Genomic DNA, 26,481 nt, shown 5'->3' on the forward strand with positions numbered 1-26,481 from the left:
CTAATCTTCTAAGTTTTGATCGAAATTATATAGAAGTTTATTAGTTTTCGAAATTATGTAGAGGTTTATTAGTTTTCGAAATGGATACTCCGTCTCAAGACTACAAACATAGTTAACAGAAATAAAGAAAAGATTAAAATGTCTTTTTTTTTATTATTAATTTAAAAATTATTATTATATTTTGTAAAAAAATAAAAATAAATAAAGAGCACCAATTGGTGATCCCTAGCTTCCCAAAAAAGGGGAGCATTGGAGGGAGGGAAGCCTCGATTAGGCTCCCAAGGGGAGCACCTGGTGCTTCCCAATAGGGAGATGTTTTTTTAATTAATAAAAAAATAAATTATATAATTATAATTATAAAAATTAATCAAGAGTAAAATTATCTTTCTACCTTTACCATGTCAGCAAGTTGACAAAAATACTAATGGTTGACTAATGGTTAGACCTATGTGTCTAGTGAAAAATATTTTTTTTTGGATGGAGTGTTCATTTCGAAAACTAATGGATCTCTTTATAATTTCGATCAAAACTTAAGGAGTCAGGGTATTTTACTTTTTTTTTTCTGATAGCCATATAAAGGTACACAAATTTTATAAAAATTTCAAAAGAACTATTTTCAAAGTTTTTTACTTCATTCAACAGTTAAATTTTTGACATTACAAGAATATCTCATTTTAAATCTAGTTTATCATCTAAAATTTATGGACATAAACTTTTTACAGCAAATTGGACATTAAAAATTAGACATTTAAAATTACGAATAATTTTAAAAAGATTTGTTCTATTTAAAGGAAGTCTAAAGGGTTTTTGGCTTAACACTTGATAGGGTTCTTGGTGCATGGGGCTTGAGGTCTAATGGAATTGGTTTGTGTTTGGGTTTTTGGGCATGACTTTGAGGTCTAAGGATGAGTTTGGATTAGATAGATATTTTTTGACTTTTTATACGTGACTATTTATAAAAAATAATTTTTCTTTTTTTCATTATTTATTACTTTCATATCATTTTTTAATATTAAATGTAATTAATATAAAGGTACATATTTGCTAGCTAAAGATAAGGTTTGTGAGAGATTAAGTTACAATATATTCTATTTTTCAAGTGTTAAATGCAACTAATATAAAGTGATGCATATCAAAACTAGCTAAAAATAGGATTTTGAGAGAAATTAAGTTACTACATATTATATTTTTCAATGTTAAATGTAACTAATGAAGAGTGGTGTAGATCAACTAGTTAAAGATAGAATTCTAAAGGAGATTGAGTTATTACATATTTTACCTTAAATTTGAAATTTTTATTTAAAGTTTTGTATTTTTGTGAGGTTATTTATAAATATATTTTTGTATGAAAATACCACCACAAATACCATAATGATAACTACAATAACAAAAGTTATATATTTTATAAAATAATATTTATGATAATATAATTACTATTATATAATTATTTTACAAAATATTTTTAACTCAATTAAAAAAATATTTTTACTATTCCGAATGCATCACAGGCAACAGACTAGTTATTATTATAGGTTTACATCAACACTTGTAAACGCAAGGTATCTTGACCCATTACACTTATTTGTAATAACCTTTTTAACGGACTGTAAGGTTCAGACTTTTAAAAGTGAAAGAGGGACGCAGCCACAGAGCGAGCGACGGAAATAGGGATGGCATCGACGGTGGTGAAGAGCGCGTTGCAGGAGATCCGAGAGAAAGGTCTCCGCACTTTCTTAAGGGAGCTCAAGGAAGATGGCTACACGTACGTAATCCACTCTCTTTCTTTTTTTTTGTTTTTTCAAACTTCTATTAATTCTTCGATTAAGAAATGAAAAACCTTTTTTACGTTATTCTTCTAATTGGGCATATTTACTAATTACTCTTTTGTTCTCTTTCAGGAAGTGCATCTTCGACGGAAACCTTCTGTAAGTCCAATTCTCTTTCTTAATAATCTCTTAGTTCTTGTTTACTTGAAGATCTCTTCTTCTTCTTTTTTTTTTTAAAAAAAAAGGAACAAAAATAGATTTAGGAGGTAATTAGAATTGAAATTTTTATCTAATTATGATTAGGATAATTTGTAAGTAGGGTTTGAATTCTTGTGCTGCCAGCTTATCATTTGGATTTGGCAATCCGATTCTTTTTTTTCTTTTTCAGGAGATTTGAATAAACTGAAAAATGAAACGTTAGCAATTTTAAGTTAACAAATCGAAAATGACTGGCAATCCACTTGATTTGGAGGGAAAAACATGGAGTTGGGAATACTATCCAGTTTCAGTGAAAGGTTTTTGATTGGACAATTCTAAATCTACAATTTAAAAGATTCAGGTGGCAAAGAAGAATTCAGTGGCTGCAGGAAAAATAGTGGGGAAAAAGTGGGAAAGAGTTTGTTCTTAGAAACAGAATTTGATGATAATCATGGCTAATAAAATTCTTTCAATCCGTAATTCTTTAGAAACATCAGGATTTGAATCCCAGCTCTCTTGAGTCTAATCTATGTTACCAGCATTGCATATGATGGGAAGAAATGAATTTTGCGAATTTTGCCTCGGGTAGGTTTTTTGGTTGTGAAGAAGCTTAAACCCTGACTTACATTCAAGGTAGGAGACAAGTAATGCGAGTAGTTTTTGGTGAATATGGCTGTATTGGCGTGAAGTGGATTGCCATGCTTGTCCTGGCTTTGAATTACTATTAACTGTTTCACCAATTACAATTATATACAATCAGGTCGAAACTCTTACTCTTGGCACTTTGGAACCTTGTGAGAGATAAAAATGTTTGTAGCACTTTGCAGTGTCAGCTAATGTATTGTACCCTGTGTGCTTTATATGACTTCAGACCTAAGGATATGATAGTTTCATCAATACCATAAACCTCAAGAAATCGGACCTTTTCAATGTCTCCCACGTCAAAGACGTTAAGCAGAAACTTTTTAGCTCTTCTATGAGTGGAACGCATCATATTTGGAGACAATTTGGTGTTCTTTCATTGAAAGTGACATCTTAGGTTGCTTTTGCACACATACATTAATGTTAGCCATAATATCTGTATCTGCATGAATCTGCAAGACTAGCATCATTCTTCTTCTGAAAGAATCTTCCACAGTTTCATTGCCCAAGAAAATGGCTTGTTCATCATTCTTCACATCGAACTTGGTCTTTCTTTTTGTTGTTTGGTGCCGTCTACTTAAGAATGATTTCTTGAAGTATCTATGGTATTTTTGTGAGAAAGCTCATATAATTCTAATTAGTCTCTTTTATTTTCTGGTCTCAAAAGACATATTTGTTGCTGCAATGCAATTTTATTAGGCTGCTTAAGTTTCTGCACCCCAATCTACATCATTCTTCACTTTGAACCCTTCTTAAAATATTTATATGCGCAGACATTTGACTATATGTTTGTGTATATATCAAAAGGTTTTACCATTATATGGACAAGCTAAATTTAACTGAAGCTGAATCAAAGACAAGCATAATTAACCTTTAGTTGGTTGATTGCCTTTGTTGATCTGCTGAAAACTATTAGAAAAGAGAACACTAAGCATGTATGGTTAGGTTTCATTTGTATGTTCCGTTCTTTGTTGCTAATTCCATTGTAGGGACTTTCATGCACTGATGTGGTCTAGACAGGCATAGTTTTTTTATAGACTGGCTGCTATTATTTTGGTATTCCTATGGTTATTATTTTCTTCTAGTTTGCTATTCTTTTTTTTTTTCTCTAGAATATAACTTGATTTTTTGTTTTATTTTATTCTTAATTTTAGTTCTTCAAACCTCAGGAGTTTTATTTATTGTTGTCTTTTATATATATATAATCCTTGAGTTCTGAAGTTAGTGTGACTTATATTCATCATCATTATAAATTCCATCTTTGATAGCAATTTGCTGGTTTGATCCAGGCAAACCAAAATCCACAACATAGGGGCAACACTTGTGGGTGTTGATAAATTCGGCAATAAGTATTATGAGAAACTTGGGGACACACAATGCGGTTAGCTTTCCTTTCTCTTTTCATATAATGTTCATGTTGAAAATGCACTACCAGTAGTGAATGGTGAAAAAGAATTGTGTTCTAAAAATTATTGCTAGAAAGAGAACTAGATGATTCATTTCTGCGCTATTGAGCTTTAAATACTTGAATGCCTTCAAATAATCAACAAGATTGTCCCTTCACCTGGATTCTTGAGATTATTGGTTTTCATTTTTCCTTGTCTTGCATGCATGCATGGATGTGTTTAATTATAACAATAAACTATATACGAACACTAAACTCTGTCTCTATGAGTGTAGTTACGAGAGGTCATTGTCACTATTAATGTTTATGACTAATGCATACTATGTAATGGCATTCATAGGAAGACATAGGTGGGTTGAATATGCAAAGAAGGATCGTTATGATGCTTCTCAGGTACCACCAGAATGGCATGGTTGGCTTCACTGCATAACTGATCACACAGGAGATGAGGCAAGTCCTGTTTTGACTATGTCATATTACATACTGAGGAATATGTGCTGAAATTTTTTGTTTTTTGCAGCTTTTGATGCTAAAGCCTAAGAGGTATGGGGTTGAGCACAAGGAAAACTTATCTGGTAAGGGTAATGAGTTTATCTACCATTCTAAAGGACATGCACTTAATCCTGGTCAGAGAGACTGGACAAGGTACCAACCATGGCAGCCCACCAAGGCTGAGTAATCTTGAAAACCAGTGTTCTTTTGACTTCACAAGCTCTGGACTTCTCAGTTTGCTTTTGATGAATAATTTCCAGTATGTCTCAGACGATAGTTTTGTACATCTGTTTACTGCAAGAAACTGCAAATTGTCAACTTGATATTTGATCAATGGAATTTAATTTGGATATTGTCAATAAGTTGTCTTCACAGCTCATCATCTGATCTTGTTCTGCAACATCCATAGGTCCTTTTCTTCTAATTTTTAATTTAGAATAATGTTTAAGTTTATACTGTGGAATGTGGAGGGACAGGGAAGAGCTGTAAAGTGAAGTAGGTATACTGTGGTCACCAAGTCATTAGCAGTATTTCTCATACATGATTATTATACCAGAGGCCTTAAATTTTTGTAGTATGTTCAATAACTTTAATGTGAATTTACGCTGCTTCTCACTAGTTTTCTATTTGGGAACTAAGGGGGATGCCGATTTGGCTTACGCGGACACTGGACACTATCTGTAGGAGCTGCATTTGTGTTTGTGTTAAACCCATCCGGAAAGCTTCAAACTGTAGCTCGATCATATCAATGATGCGAGTCTAACCTTTTGTAAGTATTTTCCTCCATCCTTAGTCTCTCCTATGTCATATCGACCCACCATATAAGAACAGTGAGAGAACAGATTCAATTTCTCATTTTTGACTGCCAAATTTAGGAGAAGTGAATCTGTTGCTTATAGTATCTTTGTAGTCCTCATCGTACTTAATATGTAGACTCCAATAATACTTACTAATGCAATTTTATATCATGTTTACAAATACAACTTTTAGTCTTTAAGTTCATTGATTCCCTTTTTTTTAAAAAAAAAAAAAAAAAAAAACATATTTACAATTCCAAATTTAAAGAAAATAATCATTTTATTTTCTTATTATTTTGCAAAATCTAATCAAAATTATCAAGATTCGCAACTAAATGATAAGAGTAGGGACCTCAAAAAGCAAAAAAACTTGAGGAAATTTTAGAAGGAAACACCAAAACCAAGCTTTTCATCCTAATCCCAATAATCAAATTTACATTTTTTAACAGTAAGAATTTGAGATTTTAATTTGAAAATTTATAATACAAATTTTAAGATGGGAGGATAATTGAGTGAGATTAAAAGAAGTGGATTAATTTTCATTCTATAACCAAAGATCTCATGTAAATAATAATAATAATAATAAAAGAAACTAGCATAATAGCATTGTAAATTAGAGTGAGCTGCCTATTGAACTGAAAGTCTAAACCCAAAATATTTCAGATATCCAAATTGGGCCGGGCCCAACTCTTAACAGTATAAGCACTGAACAATGAACATTATAGTTTGAGCCCGTTTAAACTATAGAAGAATCCGAGTTTTAGGGTTTTGGGTACACAGAGAAAGAAAGAAAGAAAGAGAAAAACAAATGGCGAAAAGTTTCAACGAAGTTCAGAAGCAGAAGAGAGCACAAAGGGCAGACAGAAAAAGAGCAATCCATGGAGACGCCGCAACTAAGAAGCTTAAGAACAAATCCCAACCACTCTCCATCTCTGGCAAACGTCAGCGCAAGCTTCTCAAGAAATGGCGCAGGGTATGTATATAAACTTCTTCCATGACAAATCTTTTGGTTCTATATGTTAATTGGTTTTCTTGGAGATAATTATTTGGGTATTTCTGTAATGAAGGAGCAAAAGAAGGTTATCGAAAAGGGTTTGGTGACTATGGAAGATGTGGAAATGGTGGCTGCTGAAGGTATATTTGTTGACTCATTTTTCTTGGTTTTGTTTTTTTCGTTTTTTCATTTTTAGTTGTGATTCGAACTTTAGTGGTTGGTTTCGTGCAAGTTTTACAGTTTAATGCTGCAATTACTCTTGTATTTGATACTAATTCTGAGTTAGATTCTGTAAACTGTTATGGTGCATGCTGTCTTTTTTCAAGGCTGAAAGTAACAGAACTAAACTAATAGAAAAAATTGTATGTATTGGAATTTTTCAAGTATACCCACTAAATCATATCATAATTTTGTGGAGAATTGTTGTGTACTGTTTTTTTTATCAAGTCGGCCCAATCCTATATCCTTATCTTGTACTATATTGGTTGTAATTGCGTGGTAGAGGGTCTATTTATGCGTCTGGTTTGCTCTTTCTGTCATAACTAATGTTTAGGAGTCTCGCACGCCGTATTGATTTTCTTCAATCTAGTAAGCTGCCTACTCATTTTTGTCTGAATCTCAATTAACTTGGACAAAACAGCATTATGAGCATGAAGGTAGCAAATTTTCACCACCCTTAATATAATGGGTTTTAAAGCTTTAACATGGAACCGCATGTGAAGCTGTGTTTTCCTGTTTAGAAATAAGCTTTTTCATGCTATGTTCTGTAAGACCAGTTTAATAGCTTGATTATCTTCACTTTGCGTTTTAATTTGAAGTTGGTTCCTTATACAGGTGCATCTCAAGATGCAGGCACATCCCAAGTTGCCAACAAAGTGCCAACAAAATTTCACATGAAGAAGAATCTGAAGCTCAAACGCATAAAGCGAAAAGGTAAGGTTCTTTGCTTTATGATTTTAGTTTTCGGTTTGAGTTCTTTTCCTCCCAAACAAATGTTTATTAAGCTTTATTTCACTCCTTGTACAGGAAAAGCCAAGGGTCCTAAGCAAGCCATTGAAGCTTCAGTAGATGCCATGGTAGAATAGATTGTGATAAAAAAAAAAAAAACATCAAACTGAAATTTTGTGAACTCAAGCCATTGATGGGCTTGAGAACTCGATCCTAGAGCATGTTGTAGTGTAGAGATAGGTTTTCGAAGCATGTTGTAGTGTAGAGATAGGTTTTCGAAGGATGTTTGATAGCTAATGCATATTGTTTCATTTGTAATATCTAAGCTTTGTTCGCAAGAATCCTCACCAGTAATAAGCCTTGCTCGAATGGGAATTTTGATGTGGAAATCAAGAAAATATCTTGGGCATTTGAGAATTGAAAAACTAAATCAAACCTTGAGTTCAAATTGCCTCAATCTAACATTTCATGGTAATTTGTATGGTTTGATTTATCTCATATTCTGTTCTTTGATATGCAAATTGGATGTTCAAATTGAATTGCATCGATATTAATATGAATTCATGCTTTGTTCTTGTATAAAGTTTAACAAAGTTTCAAATAGGTCAAACTAAAAAGGGTCTTGGCAATGGCTAAATACACTACTAGGCATTGGGGTGTCCAATTATACTAAATCACAAAAGGTCAAGGGTATAAATTACGAAATTAAGAATAATGTACAATAGAAAATTATTGGTCTTAAATCAACCTTGCATTGGCAAGAAATGAAAATCTGGCACAAATTGTGTTGTCTAACATGCACACCTTTGCACCCACTCAATCATTTTGCAAATTGCTCTCCCTTCGCTATATTTGAGTATACGTGTTTAGAAATTAAAGATTCTAATTAACCCTGAAATTGCAGCAGAAACTACACTTCCCTAAAGTTGAATTCAGTATTTACTGAATGTATGCAAGGGAGTACAAATGTAACCCACAATTGTGTTCTTGCACAATAATTTGGAGAACTTCTCATGAATTTAATTATCTCGAATTCAGTCAAACATATTGGGAAGGGGTCTCACAGCCATAAATGCATCCACCATCTGGAAGAAGACAAGGAAAGAGTTCACTATTAGTTCTTCATCTTGATGATCAAATTACTTTGGATTAGAAAGATCCATGTATCAACTGAGTAATCCTTACTGAGCAATGTGAGAACATACCTCATCTGTTACTGCTGCTCGAGCCCTGCGATGTCTTTCTACTAGTTCGGTCAAAACTTCAATAAGTCGCTTTTTCACCTCACCTGTAAGCATGCGTCCCGCACCATACTCCTAGTAGATGATGAGTAGAGAAGGAAACCGAGTATTTATTAGTTCTTTCACAAAAATTTAAAACATACAACATTTGATGAAGGCAAAATTCAATTATAGAGGTAGCATATGCAACCCAAAAAAAAAAAGAAAGAAACAAAAAGAAAGAACCTGACAGTTAAAAGGAACTATCAGACAACAATAAAGTACAACAGCAGAAAACTAGATGAAACCACTCAAGGCAGCAAGCTTACCTTCTTTATGTGCTCAAGTTCAGCATCATCCTCAAGGAAAAAGTTAAGATATTTAATTGGAATATCTACCTGAAACCCATCCAAACAAAATAAATATTTTACTTTTTAGTATTTCAGTTACATCCTGGCTACAAAACAAAGGAGATAAAAACCAAATGAGGGAAACTAAGAGGTAATATCCTCTGCTAAGATAAGTCCTAAACATACACCTGAATAGATGCATAAATCTCTCTCTCACAGCCACACAAACACACATCTACTAATCCTAGCTCCAATTGCTTCTACAAAGATAAACAAGCACTGGATAGATGCAGAAATCCAGCCTGTGTGTTTGTGTGCACATTTGCATCTCTATGTGTGAGTGTCTGCATCGTCGGTGCAGCAAATGCATCTAATGAGGAAGTCAAATCACCATCCCTGAATGGTGATAACATTATAGAGAAAAACCCCACTGATAAAATTGAAACTTAAAAGCTAAGCAGAAACTGGCAAGAAAAGTTCATCTGACATCTTAACAAGATAAAGGAACACAAATTCAATACCTCAAGATTTGCTCCATATTGTCTGTGTTTTTCTATGGATTCTTGCCCACCAGTGAATGCATGCTTGTTTACCTGAAGATCAAATGTAAATTATAGCATGTAGAGAGATCGATCAGAGCAAGTAATTAAATAATAATCTATTTGATATTTCTCTTTTCTGTAAGCTTTCCTCATAATGAGTTCTCCAGTCACAAAATAGGTGCAACAAATGCAAAACCACATGGTTATCACTTATCAAACAGGACAACTACCCTAAAACCACTTAAAAATTGCTTGAAAATGAATTGAGAAAAAAGAAATTGATATGATTAAAAGAAAGTGGAGTGCAGAATTTGCAATAATGCAGTAAAACTAAAGCAAAAATATAAGCACTAGAAAATGGGATCCAAGATTATTTACAGGATCCAATCTAAAGGATTTATAAATCCAAGAAGCTAATCTGAAAGCGCTACATGAGACCCAACAGCAATTAGACTGACAATCTCCAAACACGTGCTTAAGAATAGGACAAAAAAAAATATTCTACCAATTTTTAGAGTACAACACATGACTAAAACTTCTCTTAATGAACCATGAGGACATAGACGTCTTGGGATATATCCATGAGGCACAAGATGCATATATTTAAACACAGCGAGGATTCAGTAAACTCCCCATCACAACAAATGTGACAGGTTGACCAGTTATACTAAAAAATACAGGTGGTCAGACATATATCATTGGTGTCTAGCAAGTTAAAAAGCCAAGCAGAAGGATGAGAAATTTCATAAACAAACCTTGAATTTGATGTCCTTTGCAGAATCTGTCACATATATAGCAGAATTTGGATCACTAGCTGACATTTTTCCTGTCTCTCCCTGCAATTATGCAGGTGTAGCAGAATTATTGTGGCTAATGTTTCCACTAAAGAACGATTACAACCATATGATTCTATAGAAAAGCCAATTGTAGCGTATTTAGGATTGAACACGGCATCATATTCAACATTCAACTGCCTAAATTCATATCTGAGGTATCTCACATAAATATCATTTGACATCAATGAAATGATCAATTAAAATACACGTTGGTAGTGTTCAGACAAATGTTCCCGACAAGCCTAGCAACAAAACCTATACCATGTACTCACAGAATGTGAAACATAAAATTTTGTGACAGTAAATGCAATGCATAATGTAGAAAAACATGCAATTTTTTTAGTTCCCAACCTGAAATTAAAAATAACAAGAAAAAACTAATCATTTCAAGGAGATTAGAGTAAAATAACAAGTCCATCATTGCTTTATAAATTCATATAAAGAAGCTACAATAATACTTCTTTTGCTTTAAATTACAAATAACTGAACAACCCCTAAACATTGATGAACTATGTCGAAGATCAATGACAAAGAAAAAAGAAAAGACAAAATAAAAGAAATTCAAACCAACACAGAGGGGTATAATATCAAACTTTGGCCACTTAATGCAACAGACCTTGTTTGCAAACTTAAGGGCATAAATTTATGTTACAGGAAATAATCCAATTGCTGTGGCTTGTCAATTATAGATCTTTATCCAGCAAATGTAAACAGTGTCTTATGATGAATTTATCTGTATAGAATTATCCACAATAATGCTCCTATGCCTACACAGATTACCTGGAGAGCAGGGAAGAACAATGATTCAATCAATGCAGGCTTGTGATACCCTATCCGAGGAGCAACATCCCGAGTCATTCTGAAATATGGATCCTGAGCACATCAACAAGCATAAACAACAAAAATATTTGAGAAATAGACCTGCATACAAACAGAGCTAGAAAGAAAAACCCCAAGGGAAAGGGTTGGAGGGAGAACCATTTAGAATAACCAGGGTAAACACCATTTTTATACCAATTACAGACAAATAATTAAATAATGTATTTTGATAAATCTAGAATTACTTGGGCTTAAGGTTTAGTTTAAGTTGCACAGTGACAAGGCTACAAGGCCCAACATCTAAAATTGCACCAATTGTCACTGTTTCACGAATGAAAGGAATCATTTTAGACAAATAATTAAAAATTCATTTTATAAATTTTAGAATTACTTGCGATTAAGGTTTAGTTTAGATTGCATAGTAATAAGGCTACAAGACCCAACATGTAAAATTGCACTAATCATCACTGTTTCATGAATGAAAGGAAGCATATAAAGGCCATTATAGTACATTTTTTTACGTTTGCAAACTACTCACAACCGTAATAAGGTGCATAGATGCTGTGGAACAATACATAAAAGCTAAGACCTAACATTTTATCACTTATAGAACCATATACTCTTAACCATATTGTACAAAAAGAATTAATATGCTCCAGTCATATAATTAAACTGGACAGAACCTAAACACAGCACTGAACCTGGTCAATGGCACATGGAATTAGACAACGTAGATCATCCTTGCTGGAGAATAGATGTGGGAATGAAGAGGGAAATGATGGAACAGCCTGCATCAACAGAATATAAGCATAACCATCACAGGCATATATTTGACAGAAAGAGGTTGTGAAAACCAAAACAGCTAATTTTTTCCATTATTCTTGATGTGCCACATTAGATTTCCTCATAAGTGGGCAATAACTACATTTTAAAGAAAACATTATATAATTATGAACAAACTGTGAAGCTCACATCAAAGCAAAAGGACCAATAAAATAGCACAAAAATGAAAGATAACATCGCTATGACCACACACATAAAAGTCATCACTAGCTAGTAAATAGTGAAGCAAAGAAATATACCTGCACAGGTGGAAAGCTAACTTTTCCAATATGATCCTCACCAGTGAATCCAAATATACCAACAACCTAAAAATCACCACAAAGGAATGCAATAACTCAAACAATGAGGTCAAAGGCTCTCCAACCATTAGAGGGAAAAGGATTAGAAAAGAGAGAGGTGGTGATTAAGCACCTTGTTGTATGTGACACACTTGGCAACTTTGACCATATTTTTGTAAAAGGCACTGCAATTTTTTTTGAAAAAAATCATCATTAAATAGCCTCCAAAGGCTACTCTACAACAAAATTAAAAAGAAATGCTTACAAATCCTTGGTGTTTTCTTACCCTCCAACATAATCGAAGTCTGAGAATATGAATGTCTTTGATATGTCAAAACCACAAGCAATGATGTCTTTAGCATTCTCGCGGGCAAGTCTTTGGCTCTCCTCCACAGAAAGATTTTTCCACATGCACTTCTCATCATCAGTAAGCTGTATAACAAGAGGAACCTTGAAGGCATCTTGAAGGTATCTGCAATAAACATCATGTATGGACCAAACTTAAGAGAATTAAAAATATATGATCAACTTTCAGAAACATTAAAACAACAGATTCATGCAGCAAAAATGAAAAAAAAGAAAGAAAAGATTTTTTCTCTTTCCTTTTAACTCTCGCTAAGACTACAAAACCAATTCACAGCCACGCATTTGGAGCGGTTACTAGAATCTATGATCAAGAAGCTTTCAATAAACTTCGCCTTTTTAGAAACAGGTAGCGCAAATAACAACTGAAATTTATCTACAATGACAAAACTTCAAGTATTTTAGCTGTTACTTCTATCACTTGCTTCTTACATCCTCAATTTATGCGATATAGCAGAAGTAAAATGTATTTGGTTCAATATGAGCAAAAGGCTAAGTATAAAAGCAAAAAACTTCAATTCATAAATTAATTACTATAAAAACAAGCTATTTCTATGTATAATTCATTTTAATCATATTCCTAGTAAACATTCAATTCATGAAGTTATACCCCATGGCAAAAACTTCAATCACTTTATCATTAATTACATTTTTGTTTACAATAAATAAGATGGAAATTCCGTTCATTATACCAAATGGTTAATTAAAAAAAGAAAAAGAAGTTACTTGGTAAACATAAAGGGAATCAAATGGCCCAAATGCAAAGCTTCAGAAGAAGGTCCTCGTCCGGTATACAAATAAAACTTGTCCCCTCGCTCGTAGGCATCCAATATCTCATTCAAATCTCGATGAGCGAAGAAGACGCCACGGCGGAGAAAGACGTGAGGAGGACGAGAAGTGAGGCGTTGGACGCGGTCAACGAAGGATTGATCGAGCCTTTGGCAGCCGAATTTGTCAATGAGCTTGTCGTAATCGATCTTTCCGCCGTCTTTGGCCGATACTTCCCATGGATTCACCACTTGCTCTTCTTCCTGCTGCAGCTGCTGATCCTCTTTCTTCTCCATTTCGGCTTTCGCTGTCTGTCACCACTGAGGAAAGAAAGGAACTGATGTTTTACAATATTCCTACTAGGTTACGGCAACGGCTAAAGGAGCGACAACTTCATTTTCAGGATAAAATTGACAAATAATTTTTCTCCTTTTTAGTTTTTTATTGTTGAGGTTTTGTTTGGAAATAAGACTTAATGATTTTAATTATCAAGTTAATTTTAAATAAAAAGTAAGTTATATTTTTATCATTTATTTCCAATTTCATATTTATTTGATTTTACCCTTGGTTTTTTTGTCCTTGATTGTTTATTTATTATAAGATTTAGCAAGTTATAAATACGGTTGAAATATTTAATTAATTTACAAATAAATAATCTTTAATTATTATCAAATTAAATAATCAAGTTAAATTATTACTCAACTATGTATTAAATATGTTAAACTACAGTTTGAACAAGCAATTGTTATTCATTATGTTTTATTGAATAAACTTACCTTATTAATTTGAAAAACATTTTTTTTATAAAATAACTAGTGTTTAGATTTCATTAGTCAAACTAGAATTTGTTAAAAATTTACCTTTTTACTAAAAATATCCAATTTGTTTTTTTTTTATTTTTTTTGTTTTAATCAATTTCTTTCGTACTAAACTTTTTATTTTTCAAATTAATAGGAATTATTTCATTTTAGCTAAAGATAATTTAAAACATTTGTTTCAAATTAATATGTAATTGATATAAAGATAAGTTTAAAATATTAATATATAATTGAATTAGAATATAACCTAAGTAAAATTTAATTCAATAGTGTTTAAAGATGATTTTAAAACTATTTAAACATCATAATTAACGAAATTTTATAATTTTATTGTGCGAAAACTATTAAGTTGAAGAAAAAAGAAAAGATAAAAATAAATAAATGAATAAAATAATTAATTAATAAAAATATATATTTATCTTTTAATTTAAAATTCACTTATTTCCAAACAACCTGTCCCAAATCTTGCTATCCACCGTTAGAGCCAGCACCAACTCCGCACTCTTCTCTTGTCTGACTTGCCTCTTCTTTACACTCTCTTTGACTCTCTTACTATCAAAGGGTTGGAAATGGCGGAGAGCGGCTGCGTCACCTGCGGTAGCACCGACAGGAAGATGATCTCAGCCGACGAAGCTCTTCAAATTGTGCTTAGTGTTGCCAAGCAACTGCCACCTGTCACCGTCCCACTTCACCAAGCTCTCGGAAAAGTTTTGGCTCAGGATATCCGTGCTCCTGACCCTTTGCCTCCTTATCCAGCTTCAATCAAGGTTCCTCACAAAATCCGAACTTTCTTTTTTTTTAAAAAAAAAAAAGGAAAAACCATTTTTGAGCAGATAAAAAAAACCATTTTTGAGTAGGTTAAATGGGTTGTTTTATTATGCGTTGATTGGTATTTTCAGTTGTATAAATTGAATAGGCACTTGGGATTGCCGTTTTGAGTCACAGTTTTCTAAGCAAGCGATTGGCTTTTTTTTTTTTTTCCATTTAGATTTTATGAAACTTCCTTGGCAGGGTTGGCACTTGGCTGTGATAAAAAGGCATTTTAGGATTTGTGGATGAGGTTATATTTCTGTAATAAAGCATCTTCCCTTGTTTCTAAGACCTAAATTTAAGGAAGAAAATAGGGTTGTTATATATTTCATACTTGGCGAGATTTTTAGTGTGAATTATCCTAATATACTGAGACTTCCATGGAATATATATATGATGCCTTGCAGGATGGTTATGCAGTGGTTGCTTCGGATGGCCCTGGTGCGTATCCTGTAATAACTGAATCAAGAGCTGGAAATGATGGGGTTGGTGTCACAGTGACTCCTGGAACCGTTGCTTATGTGACAACTGGAGGTTAGTCTATTGTTCCTGTTATTATATGGACTATGGGGTCCTGCTATGTTCTGCAGTTTCGAGGACAATTGTTATTCCATGTGCAATAATTTAGGGCAAGCTTCGTAATGTGGCATTTACTCACTCTGATTAAGATTATGGATCAGCTTGTCAAATGCTATTTGAATAAAATTAAACAACTTGGCTGTATAATTGCTTTACTTTGGAGGTGTGTTTATCCTAATTGAATGAACTTTACGCATGTGCAAGCTAGCAGCGGAAAGTAACTTTCTTTAAAATTGGAAACAAATTCAGGTCTTCAGAAGGGAGCCAATGTAAGCAAATGAAAAAGAAGCATGTACACAGGATGCTTGTGGGTAACCTATACAATTCATTCATTTTGAATTAGTCTTCCATTTCACGATGGGATATATTATTTGTATATTATAGATATATCTGTCTTAACATAGCTTTGCTTCTTGAATAACCAATTGAGTTGTTGTCTTTTGCTAAATGAACAAGCTGATCTTAAGTATGACCATACATTTCCAAAAATGAGATTGGCAATAATTTAAGTTAAAAAAGGGGCTTCTTCTTATTATTTTTGTGGCTCGTAGGTTCTCTTTGAGCTTCAAATATATTTAAAGCTTGCTCTTAGAGCTTATATAGTTTTAGCATGGTGTTTTAAACTTTCCTTTTCTCAAAATTTTCTCCCTTTTGGACTTTTTTTGCCCCTTAGGACCAATACCTGATGGTGCTGATGCAGTTGTCCAAGTTGAGGACACTGAACAGGTTAAAGCTTCTTCAGTTGAATCAAAGCGTGTAAGGATATTGGTGCAAACTAGAAAAGGTGTTGATATTCGTCCAGTGGTATGACATCATTGGTTCCTCTTTCATCGTCTACTTTCCTCTTGCTCTTTGCTGCCTCCTCTGTTCCCTTTTACTGTTTATGCTCCGGACCATCCCTCTTCTCTATGATAAATTTTGGCTATTTTGCTACTTCCTCCTAGTCCTTATTACAGTGAACTGAGTCAATGATTCTGAAAATTGAAGTTATATGTTCACGGTCAAAATTTAGTTATCTACAGCCCTGTGGAAGTATTTAAGAGGTATATGGAAAAATTGGTTTTATTGCCCAAGGTCTCAGTTTGAACAGTGCACCTTATTTGAGTTCTCTACTGTGTATGGTTGAGGTGGTTTGTAAATTCCAGATCTGCCCTACTAAGGTTTGTGCTATTGGCCCAATGATCTTAACTTGAGTGACTTTACTTGGTTCTCTCTGCAGTTGGAAGTAATTTGCAGCCATATTTTTTGTTCAAAACTTTTAAATCTTAATTTTTAACTGAGAGCCCCATTTGGGCATGCTAGCAGCCCTTGTAAAACTTTGTGGTCTCTTAGTTTAGTGGAGAAGAGGAATGCAGTTAAACTTTTCTGGCTTCTGGCCTTGTGTATAACTTGACCTGACTTTATTTATCTATTGTGGAAAAAAAATGGGAAAAAAGAAGAAGAACAAGCAAAGCATAGTGCACTTTCCTATATTGTTGAGTTGCATGTAGTTTCTAACACTTTTCTTTATATCACATAACCTTGATCTGCAATAACTTCACATTTGCCTGCTTGCTTTTTATTTGAAAGCTCAAACAAGCATCTGTTTTGTAGGGATGTGACATTCAGAAAGACGCACTGGTTTTAAAATCTGGAGAAAGAATAGGTGCTTCAGAAGTGGGACTACTAGCTACAGTGGGTGTTACAATGGTGAAGGTACTATACTGCCCACTATTTTGGTTTTGATGACTATTCCATAATCTGAAGGATATGGCTAATTTGCAGGTGCAACCTATGCCAGCAATTGCTGTACTTTCTACTGGAGATGAACTTGTAGAGCCCACAGCGGGGTTCCTAAGTCGTGGCCAGGTATCGTGGGACTATCTGAGACACTCAATGTACATAGTGTGGATTAATTTTTCAAATCCTTCAGTCTCTCAATTCCCAAGAACCTCTCCTGCCTCAAAAGGAGGAAAGAAGCAAGAAAAGAAAACTGAGTAGGAGGGCTGATATGATTGGAATAATTATAGAAAATGTATTCTTAGCAGAAAGAGTTGGAGAGTTTGCGGATGTTAAAATATTGCACCTGTTGTGATATTGAGACCATATGAGGTACATAAGTGCACATGGGGATGCAAGGAAGGAACCCTAGTAATAAGCCTTCTAGGCTCAAATATGCTAGTAGCCACACCTTAATCTGCAGTTATCCTAAGATTAGTCTTATTTGATAAAATTGGCTTTTAAATGGGCCATATTTACGAAATCTAAGAGAAATAATATAATTCTGTCTTTGTTGCTCTCTCAATTGTTTACTGTTACCCTTCCTTTGTCGATTACCCCCCGTGCCCTTGTTTGGATGGATGACCTCCTTTTTCCTGCACACAACCTACCATGGACATAAAAGATTCCATTGAGATATCATCTAGATTGCCTTATGCCTTGTGCAGATTAGGGATTCCAACCGTGCTATGTTATTGGCAGCTGCAACACAGCAACAATGCAAAGTGCTTGACCTTGGTATCGTTGGAGATGACAAAGAAGAACTTGAGAGGGTCTTGGATAGTGCTTTTTCTTCAGGGATTAACATTCTTTTGACTTCTGGGGGTGTTTCCATGGGAGATAAGGATTTTGTTAAGCCACTGCTTGAAAAGAAGGGGACAGTACACTTCAACAAGGTCATTTGCCATATTGGTTCCTTTGTGAAAAAAATTGCTTTTGTATAATTTGGCCAAAATGTGCAATCTCTGTGTTCTAAGTTCTGACTTTATCTTATAGCTTTAATATTTATATGATATCTATATGATATCCTGAGCATCATCGAGTAGACATCTATGTTAACTTTGTTTGGGTTGCTTTCCTCGACAGGTTTGCATGAAACCAGGGAAACCATTGACATTTGCAGAGATATATTTCAATCAGACGGAGAATGTACCAGTAAACAAAGTTCTTGCATTTGGTTTACCTGGAAATCCAGTTAGCTGTCTAGTTTGCTTCCATCTCTTTGTGGTTCCCACCATACGCCACCTAGCAGGATGGCCAAATCCACATCTTACGAGGTTGCTGAATCTTCCAGAAAACTGTTCTATTTCTGTTGGCATCTATCCATTGTTAAAATTGATAAAGAGTAAAACAGATTAAGTTGTGACTGTCCTGTTTTCCTTCTGTTCATTGTACAGAGTTCAAGCTCGACTTCAACAACCAATAAAGACAGATCCATTCCGGCCAGAATTTCATCACGCCACTATCAGATGGGAGATTAATGATGGATCAGGCAATCCTGGGTAAGTTTAGGGTTTTTGTTTTCTCGATCACAGGTCTTTGCATTTTTTAGATTTGTCATTCGGTGACATCATTCTCAGACCTAATTTACCCTTAAGTCTCATGGTTTTTGGCATTTATTCTACCTTGAACACTATTATAATTATGTTAAGAGGAAATATTGTTTCTTGTGGATTTTAGATTTGTTGCTGAGAGCACTGGTCATCAAATGAGTAGTCGGCTTTTGGGTATGAAGTCAGCTAATGCTTTGCTGGAGTTGCCAGCAACAGGGAGAGTTATTACTGCTGGAAGTTCTATCTCAGCCACTATAATTTCTGATTTAAGTGATTTAAGTGGTACTCCATTGAGAAAGACTGCTTTGTCATCAGATTCAAGTTCAACTACTACACTACATAAAAGTACATTGAGTGAAACGACAGCAGACGGAGCTCAGGATGTACAGTTCAAAGTAGCTGTTCTTACAGTGAGTGATACTGTTGCATCAGGCGCAGGGCCCGATCGAAGGTATATTATTGCATATTGCTTCTTCAAAAATTGCATCATTTCCGGAAATAGGTTCCTCATATATGTCCTATAGGGGAATGTGTAAAGTCTCAAGAGATTCATTTTTTCTTTATCCAATTGAAAACCAGATTCCAAAGGCTACAATCATTGAAATGGAAAACTTGAATTAGGATATTTTTAAAATCTTTATCATTGATGATATCTGAATTATGGATCTACTGATAGTTTGGAATTTGTTCACTTAAATGTCATCTGTTTGAAATTGAAGGTGCTAATGGGCTATGACTGCTTGCATTTGGGATTTGTGTTTAATAATTGTCCTTATTTATATACTTTTAGAGGCATTTCACCACTGAACCACAACTTATCCACTGATTCTTCGACATCTAATCCTCCTACACTTGTGATCCCTGTGTGCCGAAGAGTGAGATTATGAAGGTTATTGTTTAAGCAAAAGCATCCAGATACATCACTTTGTTTCAGCCTATCAAAATGGCCACTTTTTGGATGCTATAGTGATTAAGCAGAGCTGTTGTTCCTCTATATTCAAGTTAGATATATAAAATGGGTGAAAGCTTTGCTACAATATAGAACCAAAGGTTTGTCTGGTATTGATCACATACATCCCTGGCTACCTAAATCTCGTGACTTTTGTTTTCTAATGATGATCTTCAGAAGGGAATGGAATGATCAGGCTCCCAGTTTAAATGCATCTAGATACACCTTTGAATAATTTTTTCATAAAGGTCACATAATTGATGCTAAAGAAAATGAGCAAAGTTGATATTGTCCCATGCCAGAGCGAGACATGGGAGTACTTAATGCTTTGCAACAATATTTTGGAAGCAGCACCATACGATATTTGCATTTTGAGTCTGAGTAGTTTTTAAGGCATCGTTTCTTCTATAGTTTTCTTTTATCTTTTCTTTGGTGCATTTTACAAATTTGACCTTCAGCTTACCATCAATAAATGTCTTAGTACTTTTCACTCATCCAATTTAATGGTTTAGCTATTGATCTCAGACCTGAAACCTTCTTCAAAGTGCACCAATTCAACATGTCTACATTCGTAACATGGTCTGTCTTCTATATATAATTAACTGATTTTTAACAGTTGCTGCAAATTATTTGGTTGAAGCTGAAGTAAGTATGGATTTGCTCCCACCCACCACTTCCATCTTGTTCTACTTTGTCACAGGGCTGCATTTCTAATTAGTACATTTGTTTTGTGATAGGTTCTTCTTTCTTCCCTCTCCCAAATTCTTCCTATTTTTTTATCTAAATTTTGTATAAGAATTTGTAGAATGATATGAAATTGCAGTGGGCCTAGGGCAGTGTCTGTTGTAAATTCCTCATCTGAAAAGTTAGGAGGAGCAAAGGTAGTCGCAGCAGCTGTGGTTTCAGATGATGTGGGAAAGATCAAGGATGTTTTGCAGAGATGGAGTGATATTGACAAAATGGATCTTATCCTTACACTAGGTGGGTTTCTTGTTCTTGTCAGTCTTCTTTTTTCTTGGTTGGATATAGATTTTCATTTTTGGTTCTCTTTATTTCACCCTTTTCTCAAAATTGTTTTGTCTTCATTAAGGTGGCACTGGCTTCACCCCAAGAGATGTGACCCCAGAAGCAACCAAAGAGTTAATTGAAAAAGAAACACCTGGTCTTCTGTATGTCATGATGCAAGAGAGTTTAAAGGTAGTAAATTAACTTGTAGCATAGAAATTACTTTAAAACTTGTTTTAATCTTTTTTATCTATATAATTGTTTTTATGGAAGATGGTTTTGCGTGTTGATTTTATTTTATAATGACTTGGCCTTGCAAGGAGAGCTGTACATGGGCTGGGCCAGGCCTATTTCTAATATTAGCAACATTTTATGCTAGCCCAGGTCAGGCTCAGCCTGAAGTCCACTCTTATATCAATTCAATCAAGCTAAACCAGCTCATATAAACCTATATAGCAACATCCAAAAGAATATGTGGTAGATCTAGCTGAAATCCGAAATACATATACCCATTTCGTATGAGAAAACATTGTACACATTGAATCAAGCAAATCTAGCTAATAAAAAGAAGGCCACTATGAATATGGTGAGAGATGAAGGCACGTGGAATGGAAACTTCCTTGGCATGTGTCCAAGCCAGCATAACCATCTGGAAGGCTTGCAGGCTTAAGTGGATATGCCGGTGCTTGGACAGCTTTTTTAGCAAGTTGCTGATATGGGGTTGGTGGGTTGTCTTATAATATTTTATGATAATTTGTCAACTTTCTAGCTATGGCATTATTTGTTGTACAATAGTTCCATATATGATTTGTTGTTTCTTAAGTGTCCTAATTAGTTGGCTACAGCTTATCTCTTAGAGGCTTCATGAAAGGCTTAATATTCATACAGCATTTATATTTTCTCTCTTTGACATGCAATGATGGAATGGAGATTGTCTGTGCATTTCTCTGCTTCTTGTCAATTATCAGTTTCTGGGGTATGTTTAAAGAAATTAACGATAAAAACTGTTATGTGGTAGAGCTGCTTATTTCCTTATAAGATTACATGCTATTTTTTTTCCCATCTTATACTGAAAATGGTTGGTTCAGTCAAATTTTCATGCTGGGGAAGCATATTATTACATATATTTTTATCTCTCTACATACATACATTCATTATACACAATGTCATACGACATTCTTTGTTTAGTCTTTATTAGAATTTCACCTGTAAACTGACCTCTTCTATCAGTTATGATTATGAAACATTTTTAACCCATTTTCCTGATGGAAATAGGTAACACCATTTGCTATGCTGTCACGCTCAGCAGCAGGAATAAGAGGATCAACATTGGTAAGATTGATGTTATAATTGTTATCCTTGTTGCAATTGATTACATCTTCTAATTTGCTCATCCTCCAGAATTTATATTTAATCTTTGCTTATGTTGTTGTGATAATTTCTTTTTTTAAATTATAACCTAATTGGATAAGGCTATGTTGCTCTGGACTCATGTATGAGTGTTGAATTTGCTGTGTGGGTGTCACTTGTTGATTGACTTAAACTTAAGATACAAGGATAATGCATGAAAGGATCTAAAAGAGGATACTGGAACAGGGATTCGCTATACAGTTACTTAAGTATGATACATTTGTTTAGTTATATGAATTTAATATACTTGACTATAAGGGTTGGTTTCACTTTAGGTTATTTTTAGAGATGATGGACATGTTGATATGCGTCCATCCAATGTGGTTTAACTTAAAGTCAGCCTATTGCCTAGTGGAAGTTTGGAATTTCATAGTGGTGCGCTTGGGGACAAACTGAAAAATCAAGCCATGTTATGTGAAACTAGGAATTATTATTTGTACTATTCTTCCAACATGTGTTTCTAATGCTATCCTGTATCCAGATCATCAACATGCCGGGGAATCCTAATGCAGTCGCTGAATGCATGGAGGCTTTGTTGCCTGCACTTAAGCATGCACTAAAGCAGATAAAGGGTGACAAAAGGGAGAAACATCCCCACCATGTCCCTCATGAACAAGCTACCCCTGTGGATACCTGGGAGCGCAGCCATAAGTTTGCCTCAGCTGGTGGTATTGAACCCACTTGTTCTTGTTCCCATTAATATATCTTTTTCTTTTAGGAGAAGAAAGCAATTATCTTGAAGGTAAATTCCATTCTCTCTTTTTGTGGTTTCAACAGTTCTCACATAATACTTTATGATTTCTTTTTTCTCAATTACAATAGATGACAAATCCATTGTAAAGAAAAACAATATATATTCTATAATAATAATAATAATAATAATAATAGTAATAGAAAATCATCTCCCCTCCTTGCTGAATTGAACCAAGTGTAAGATATTGGGATGGTCAGAGTTCTTGTAGGAGTATTATCCTAGGAAGACGATACTCATTTTTATCTCTTTTACATAAGTGGGAAATGCACTAATCAGTTTTCTTTCTTAAGAGAGGGCAATTTAGATATTTTTTTGTAACAATACAGTTTTATATTATACAAGATTTTCCTTTCTTCTATCATAGAAAATTATAGGGTCCAAAAATGAGGACCTCGGGAATTTGTGTACTTCTTATAAGAGAATACCACACCCATGAGCTTATTCTATCAAAACTAAGGAGGAGCTTCAAGCAAGCTTCTTACCACAGTGTCTTTCAGTTCTCAGGAGCTCTTCAACACCTGTCCATACCTTAGTTTTTCCCTTTTATAAAGTTTTGATGAAGGATTTGAATATAATATTATAATTTTGTATCTAGATCATTTTGCACAAGTTCATTAGGTTGTAATGATATTAACAAAAGGAATAAGAAACTTTAAATAATAATTAAGAATAAAGTTGGTTTGGAATTAAATTCCCACATAATAAAATGTCAACAATATGTACACCACAAGATTAAGCAATTGCTGTTAATTTTTGTTGAAGCATTCAACAATCATGCAGTCCTTGTCTATATGTTGCTATGCACAATAATGTCCAATACAAACATTTCCCATATGAGTGGAAACATCCTCTAGAATGTCAATCACATTAAAAAATTCTGGCCTTTCCGAAGGATCATTACTTGTGCAGTCCTTTATTAGCCTAAAACATTAGCAACACCCATAATTACTAATCGGTTATTAAATCGAAATTTGAGATAATTATGAAGCATTCTTGTACTTACTGTTGAATTCTTTTAGGACATCGGCTTATTGGAAACTTCATTTCGAAGTCAACAGAATCTAAATGTATGAAGTCAAAGTTCATGTTGTTCAGGAGGTGTGTTCCTTCTAGCATCTGCGGCACAATTAGGGTCATTAACATGAACAATGAAGGAGATGGAATATGATATTTTTGACTTTAAGTTCTTCAAAAGCATATACCTGATAAAATATGAACCCAAATGCACGTACATCTTTGTTGATACCATTTGATAGGTTGCTAGGCATGCTAGAAGTTTCATTTATTTGACCTGTGAAAAGAAAAGAAGATGCCTCTGTAATTGCATCACATGGTAGTAGCAATATCAACCATGAAACCATGTAAAGTTTGAGGGAATGGAAGTGATTTTTACATACAATTGTCTTGGTTTGGCTGTATTTGTTCATACAGCATTTGAACCCAGTACTCCCCAATTTTTAAGTGGCCACTTTCATCTTGCAACAAACTTCTACATACAAAAAAGAAAAGAGTGCATAGTTTATAATCCTTGTAGTAATGACTTGACAAAGTAGAGAAATGTTATTCTATCCGAATATTTTTTGTCCCACTCTTTCACCTATGATAAACCTTGCCCCCTACCCTTTTATGAGAAAGTAAAACCCATTTTTCCACAATTTCCTTCTGAAAATTGGGGTAAAACTTGCCTCGGATCCAAATTGTTGTGCACTATTGGATATGGCTTGTGCTTGTGAAGATAGTTCATTCCCCTAGCAATATCAAGTGCATAGCGCAAAGCAGTGGGAAAATCAAGCCGACCTTTGGTTCTCAATATATCATCCAAGTTACCCTGAAAATTACCATCATAACTAGGATCATGTGAGACAAGGATAATTTAGAAAGTTTGATACCATTCAATAACAACATATTGAAAAAGATGTATACTATTGAGGTTGTTTTGTTGTGAAGCATAATCAATCCCAAATAAATCATTATGAATAGAACAATAGATGGGAAATTAATGTAAAAGATATATATATATACCATTGGTAGATATTCTATGATCAAAATCATCTCCTCTCCTTGCACAATTGAACCAAGGAACTGTAAGATATTGGGATGTCGAAGTTCTTGTAAGAGAGTATTTTCCTTGGAAGTCAATATCCTGCAAAAACAATGCTTGAAGAACAATGTCAATTTAAATTTTTCAGACAGTCACTGTAGACATGGTGAATCTGTCTAAAATAATTAAAAGTTATAAGATAAGAACAATACAACCATAAGTAAAACATACATTGTCACAGGATGGTGAGGATGGTAAATCTGTCTTTTGATCACTGTTTTGACAACCCACGTTCCACGCCACTTCACCTTGTGAGCTTCACCAAACACGCCCTACACACAGTTCAACTTATTGAAACTATTTAGCTTTAAAAAGAGAAACTTTTCTGGGTTTTTCACCTCTGTCTCATGAAAGTTTTTTAAAAAAATATCTAAAATGCAAGTACAACGTTTCTTCATCCATTCCTAAGTTTCAACAAATTAGAAATTTAACATAAAGTAAATAACATGAATCAATTAATACTGAAAGTAAACTTAAACAACCTGTTTAATTATTGATACATTTTCTGTAATCAATTCTGAGATATCGATTACTTCATTCGGAGCTTGTTCATGTCGAACTGTCTACATAATCAATAAAATAACATGTCAAAAATAATCTACGAGTTACATAGTATAAATCTTGTCTTTTTTTAAAAAAAAAATTGATTGAATTATTCAAATTTTCTATCTTAATAAACAATAAAATCGAGTTTGTATATATTTAGAAGTTCAATTATTACCATCGGCGCCTGATCATTCATCATTGGCTGATCATTGATGAACTCTTGGTCATCCATATCCTTGCCTCCATTAACTTCTAGGATTCTACATATGTCTCGATGTCCATAAAGTCTTGCATCTGTCAAAGGCTTCAAAAGAAAAAAAGAAAAGAAAAACCTACTTAAAGACTATGACATTAAGAAAATATTCTTATGAACCAAGCAAGCAATGCAAAAGGGTGATCAACTCGGTGCTTACAGTACGCTTCCAACGATCAATGAGGTTAACTTTGGCCTTGTAATGTAGAAGAAGTTCAACAATGGGGGCATGGCCTTCGCTGGCAGCAAGATGCAGAGCAGTTCTGCTGTCATAGTCCTGCACGTCAGGAGAAATACCATCCCTTAACATCTGGTTCAGTCCAACCCTGTCTCCCCTCGATGCAAAACTCAAAAAGTTTCCAATCAGTTGCATATCAAATCCACCTGAAACATCATCACCCTGCCTCTGACACATTGATGTCAATTATCCGAATGATAAGATTGGAGTGGCTTTGGACCTTTGGTGACAAAGTTGCAGATGGGGGGGGGCATCAGAAAAGAGTTAAAAATTAATGCAAATATGTAAACTTTGGTTTGGAGGCCATTTTTTTTCTTTCTTCTATTTGTTGCAAGTGTAAGGCAGGCGGTCATGTCTAGGACCGAGGAGGGTTACAGATTGGTCACTGGTAATATATAACTTTTCGTTGTATATCTAGTTTGTACTAAGCCAGTGCCAGCCCATTG

General features: G+C 34.2%; 5 protein-coding genes across 6 annotated transcripts; 3 read left to right on the plus strand and 2 right to left on the minus strand.

The window, feature by feature from the left end:
• Window positions 1-1,584: 1,584 nt before the first annotated feature.
• LOC18590136 (NADH:ubiquinone oxidoreductase, 17.2kDa subunit) lies at window positions 1,585-4,865 on the plus strand. The gene is made up of 5 exons (XM_007015482.3): window positions 1,585-1,762; window positions 1,899-1,925; window positions 3,896-3,987; window positions 4,352-4,461; window positions 4,532-4,865. Exons 1-5 carry the CDS (start codon window positions 1,671-1,673, stop codon window positions 4,688-4,690), a joined length of 480 nt encoding a protein of 159 aa, XP_007015544.2. The 5' UTR covers window positions 1,585-1,670; the 3' UTR covers window positions 4,691-4,865.
• Window positions 4,866-5,996: 1,131 nt separating this feature from the next.
• LOC18590137 (uncharacterized) lies at window positions 5,997-7,717 on the plus strand. The gene is made up of 5 exons (XM_088809796.1): window positions 5,997-6,273; window positions 6,368-6,434; window positions 7,129-7,227; window positions 7,321-7,482; window positions 7,514-7,717. The coding sequence occupies exons 1-4, from the start codon at window positions 6,109-6,111 to the stop codon at window positions 7,377-7,379; spliced, it is 390 nt and encodes a 129-aa protein (XP_088665922.1). The 5' UTR covers window positions 5,997-6,108; the 3' UTR covers window positions 7,380-7,482; window positions 7,514-7,717.
• Window positions 7,718-7,971: 254 nt separating this feature from the next.
• On the minus strand, window positions 7,972-13,686 carry LOC18590138 (Nucleotidylyl transferase superfamily protein). Its single transcript, XM_007015486.3, has 11 exons — window positions 13,220-13,686; window positions 12,417-12,602; window positions 12,264-12,315; window positions 12,092-12,157; window positions 11,711-11,797; window positions 10,971-11,063; window positions 10,110-10,190; window positions 9,334-9,405; window positions 8,792-8,860; window positions 8,448-8,558; window positions 7,972-8,327 (listed from the first exon to the last, which is right to left on the minus strand). Exons 1-11 carry the CDS (start codon window positions 13,555-13,557, stop codon window positions 8,277-8,279), a joined length of 1,206 nt encoding a protein of 401 aa, XP_007015548.1. The 5' UTR covers window positions 13,558-13,686; the 3' UTR covers window positions 7,972-8,276.
• Window positions 13,687-14,537: 851 nt separating this feature from the next.
• On the plus strand, window positions 14,538-24,405 carry B73 (molybdopterin biosynthesis CNX1 protein / molybdenum cofactor biosynthesis enzyme CNX1 (CNX1)). 2 transcript variants are annotated; one of them, XR_001929447.2, is made up of 14 exons: window positions 14,538-14,846; window positions 15,297-15,423; window positions 16,142-16,272; window positions 17,062-17,163; window positions 17,233-17,316; window positions 17,895-18,122; window positions 18,313-18,503; window positions 18,624-18,728; window positions 18,907-19,230; window positions 20,552-20,709; window positions 20,819-20,925; window positions 22,009-22,065; window positions 22,419-22,552; window positions 22,625-22,856. XR_001929447.2 is itself a non-coding variant. In XM_007015489.3 (14 exons), exons 1-13 carry the CDS (start codon window positions 14,649-14,651, stop codon window positions 22,841-22,843), a joined length of 2,031 nt encoding a protein of 676 aa, XP_007015551.3. In that variant the 5' UTR covers window positions 14,538-14,648; the 3' UTR covers window positions 22,844-22,885; window positions 23,917-24,405. The 2 variants fall into 2 exon arrangements, 1 of the variants encoding a protein (XP_007015551.3); XM_007015489.3 differs by lacking the exon at window positions 22,419-22,552 and adding an exon at window positions 23,917-24,405 and having other exon boundaries at window positions 22,625-22,885.
• Window positions 23,695-26,239, minus strand: LOC18590140 (serine/threonine-protein kinase 12-like). The gene is made up of 10 exons (XM_018126904.2): window positions 25,958-26,239; window positions 25,720-25,848; window positions 25,481-25,561; window positions 25,170-25,270; window positions 24,920-25,040; window positions 24,583-24,725; window positions 24,295-24,386; window positions 24,100-24,188; window positions 23,901-24,013; window positions 23,695-23,818 (listed from the first exon to the last, which is right to left on the minus strand). The coding sequence occupies exons 1-10, from the start codon at window positions 26,210-26,212 to the stop codon at window positions 23,695-23,697; spliced, it is 1,248 nt and encodes a 415-aa protein (XP_017982393.1). The 5' UTR covers window positions 26,213-26,239.
• Window positions 26,240-26,481: the final 242 nt, after the last annotated feature.

This window comes from Theobroma cacao, chromosome 9, assembly GCF_053813885.1.
Source record: "Theobroma cacao isolate CCN51 chromosome 9, ASM5381388v1, whole genome shotgun sequence".
NCBI lineage: Eukaryota > Viridiplantae > Streptophyta > Magnoliopsida > Malvales > Malvaceae > Theobroma > Theobroma cacao.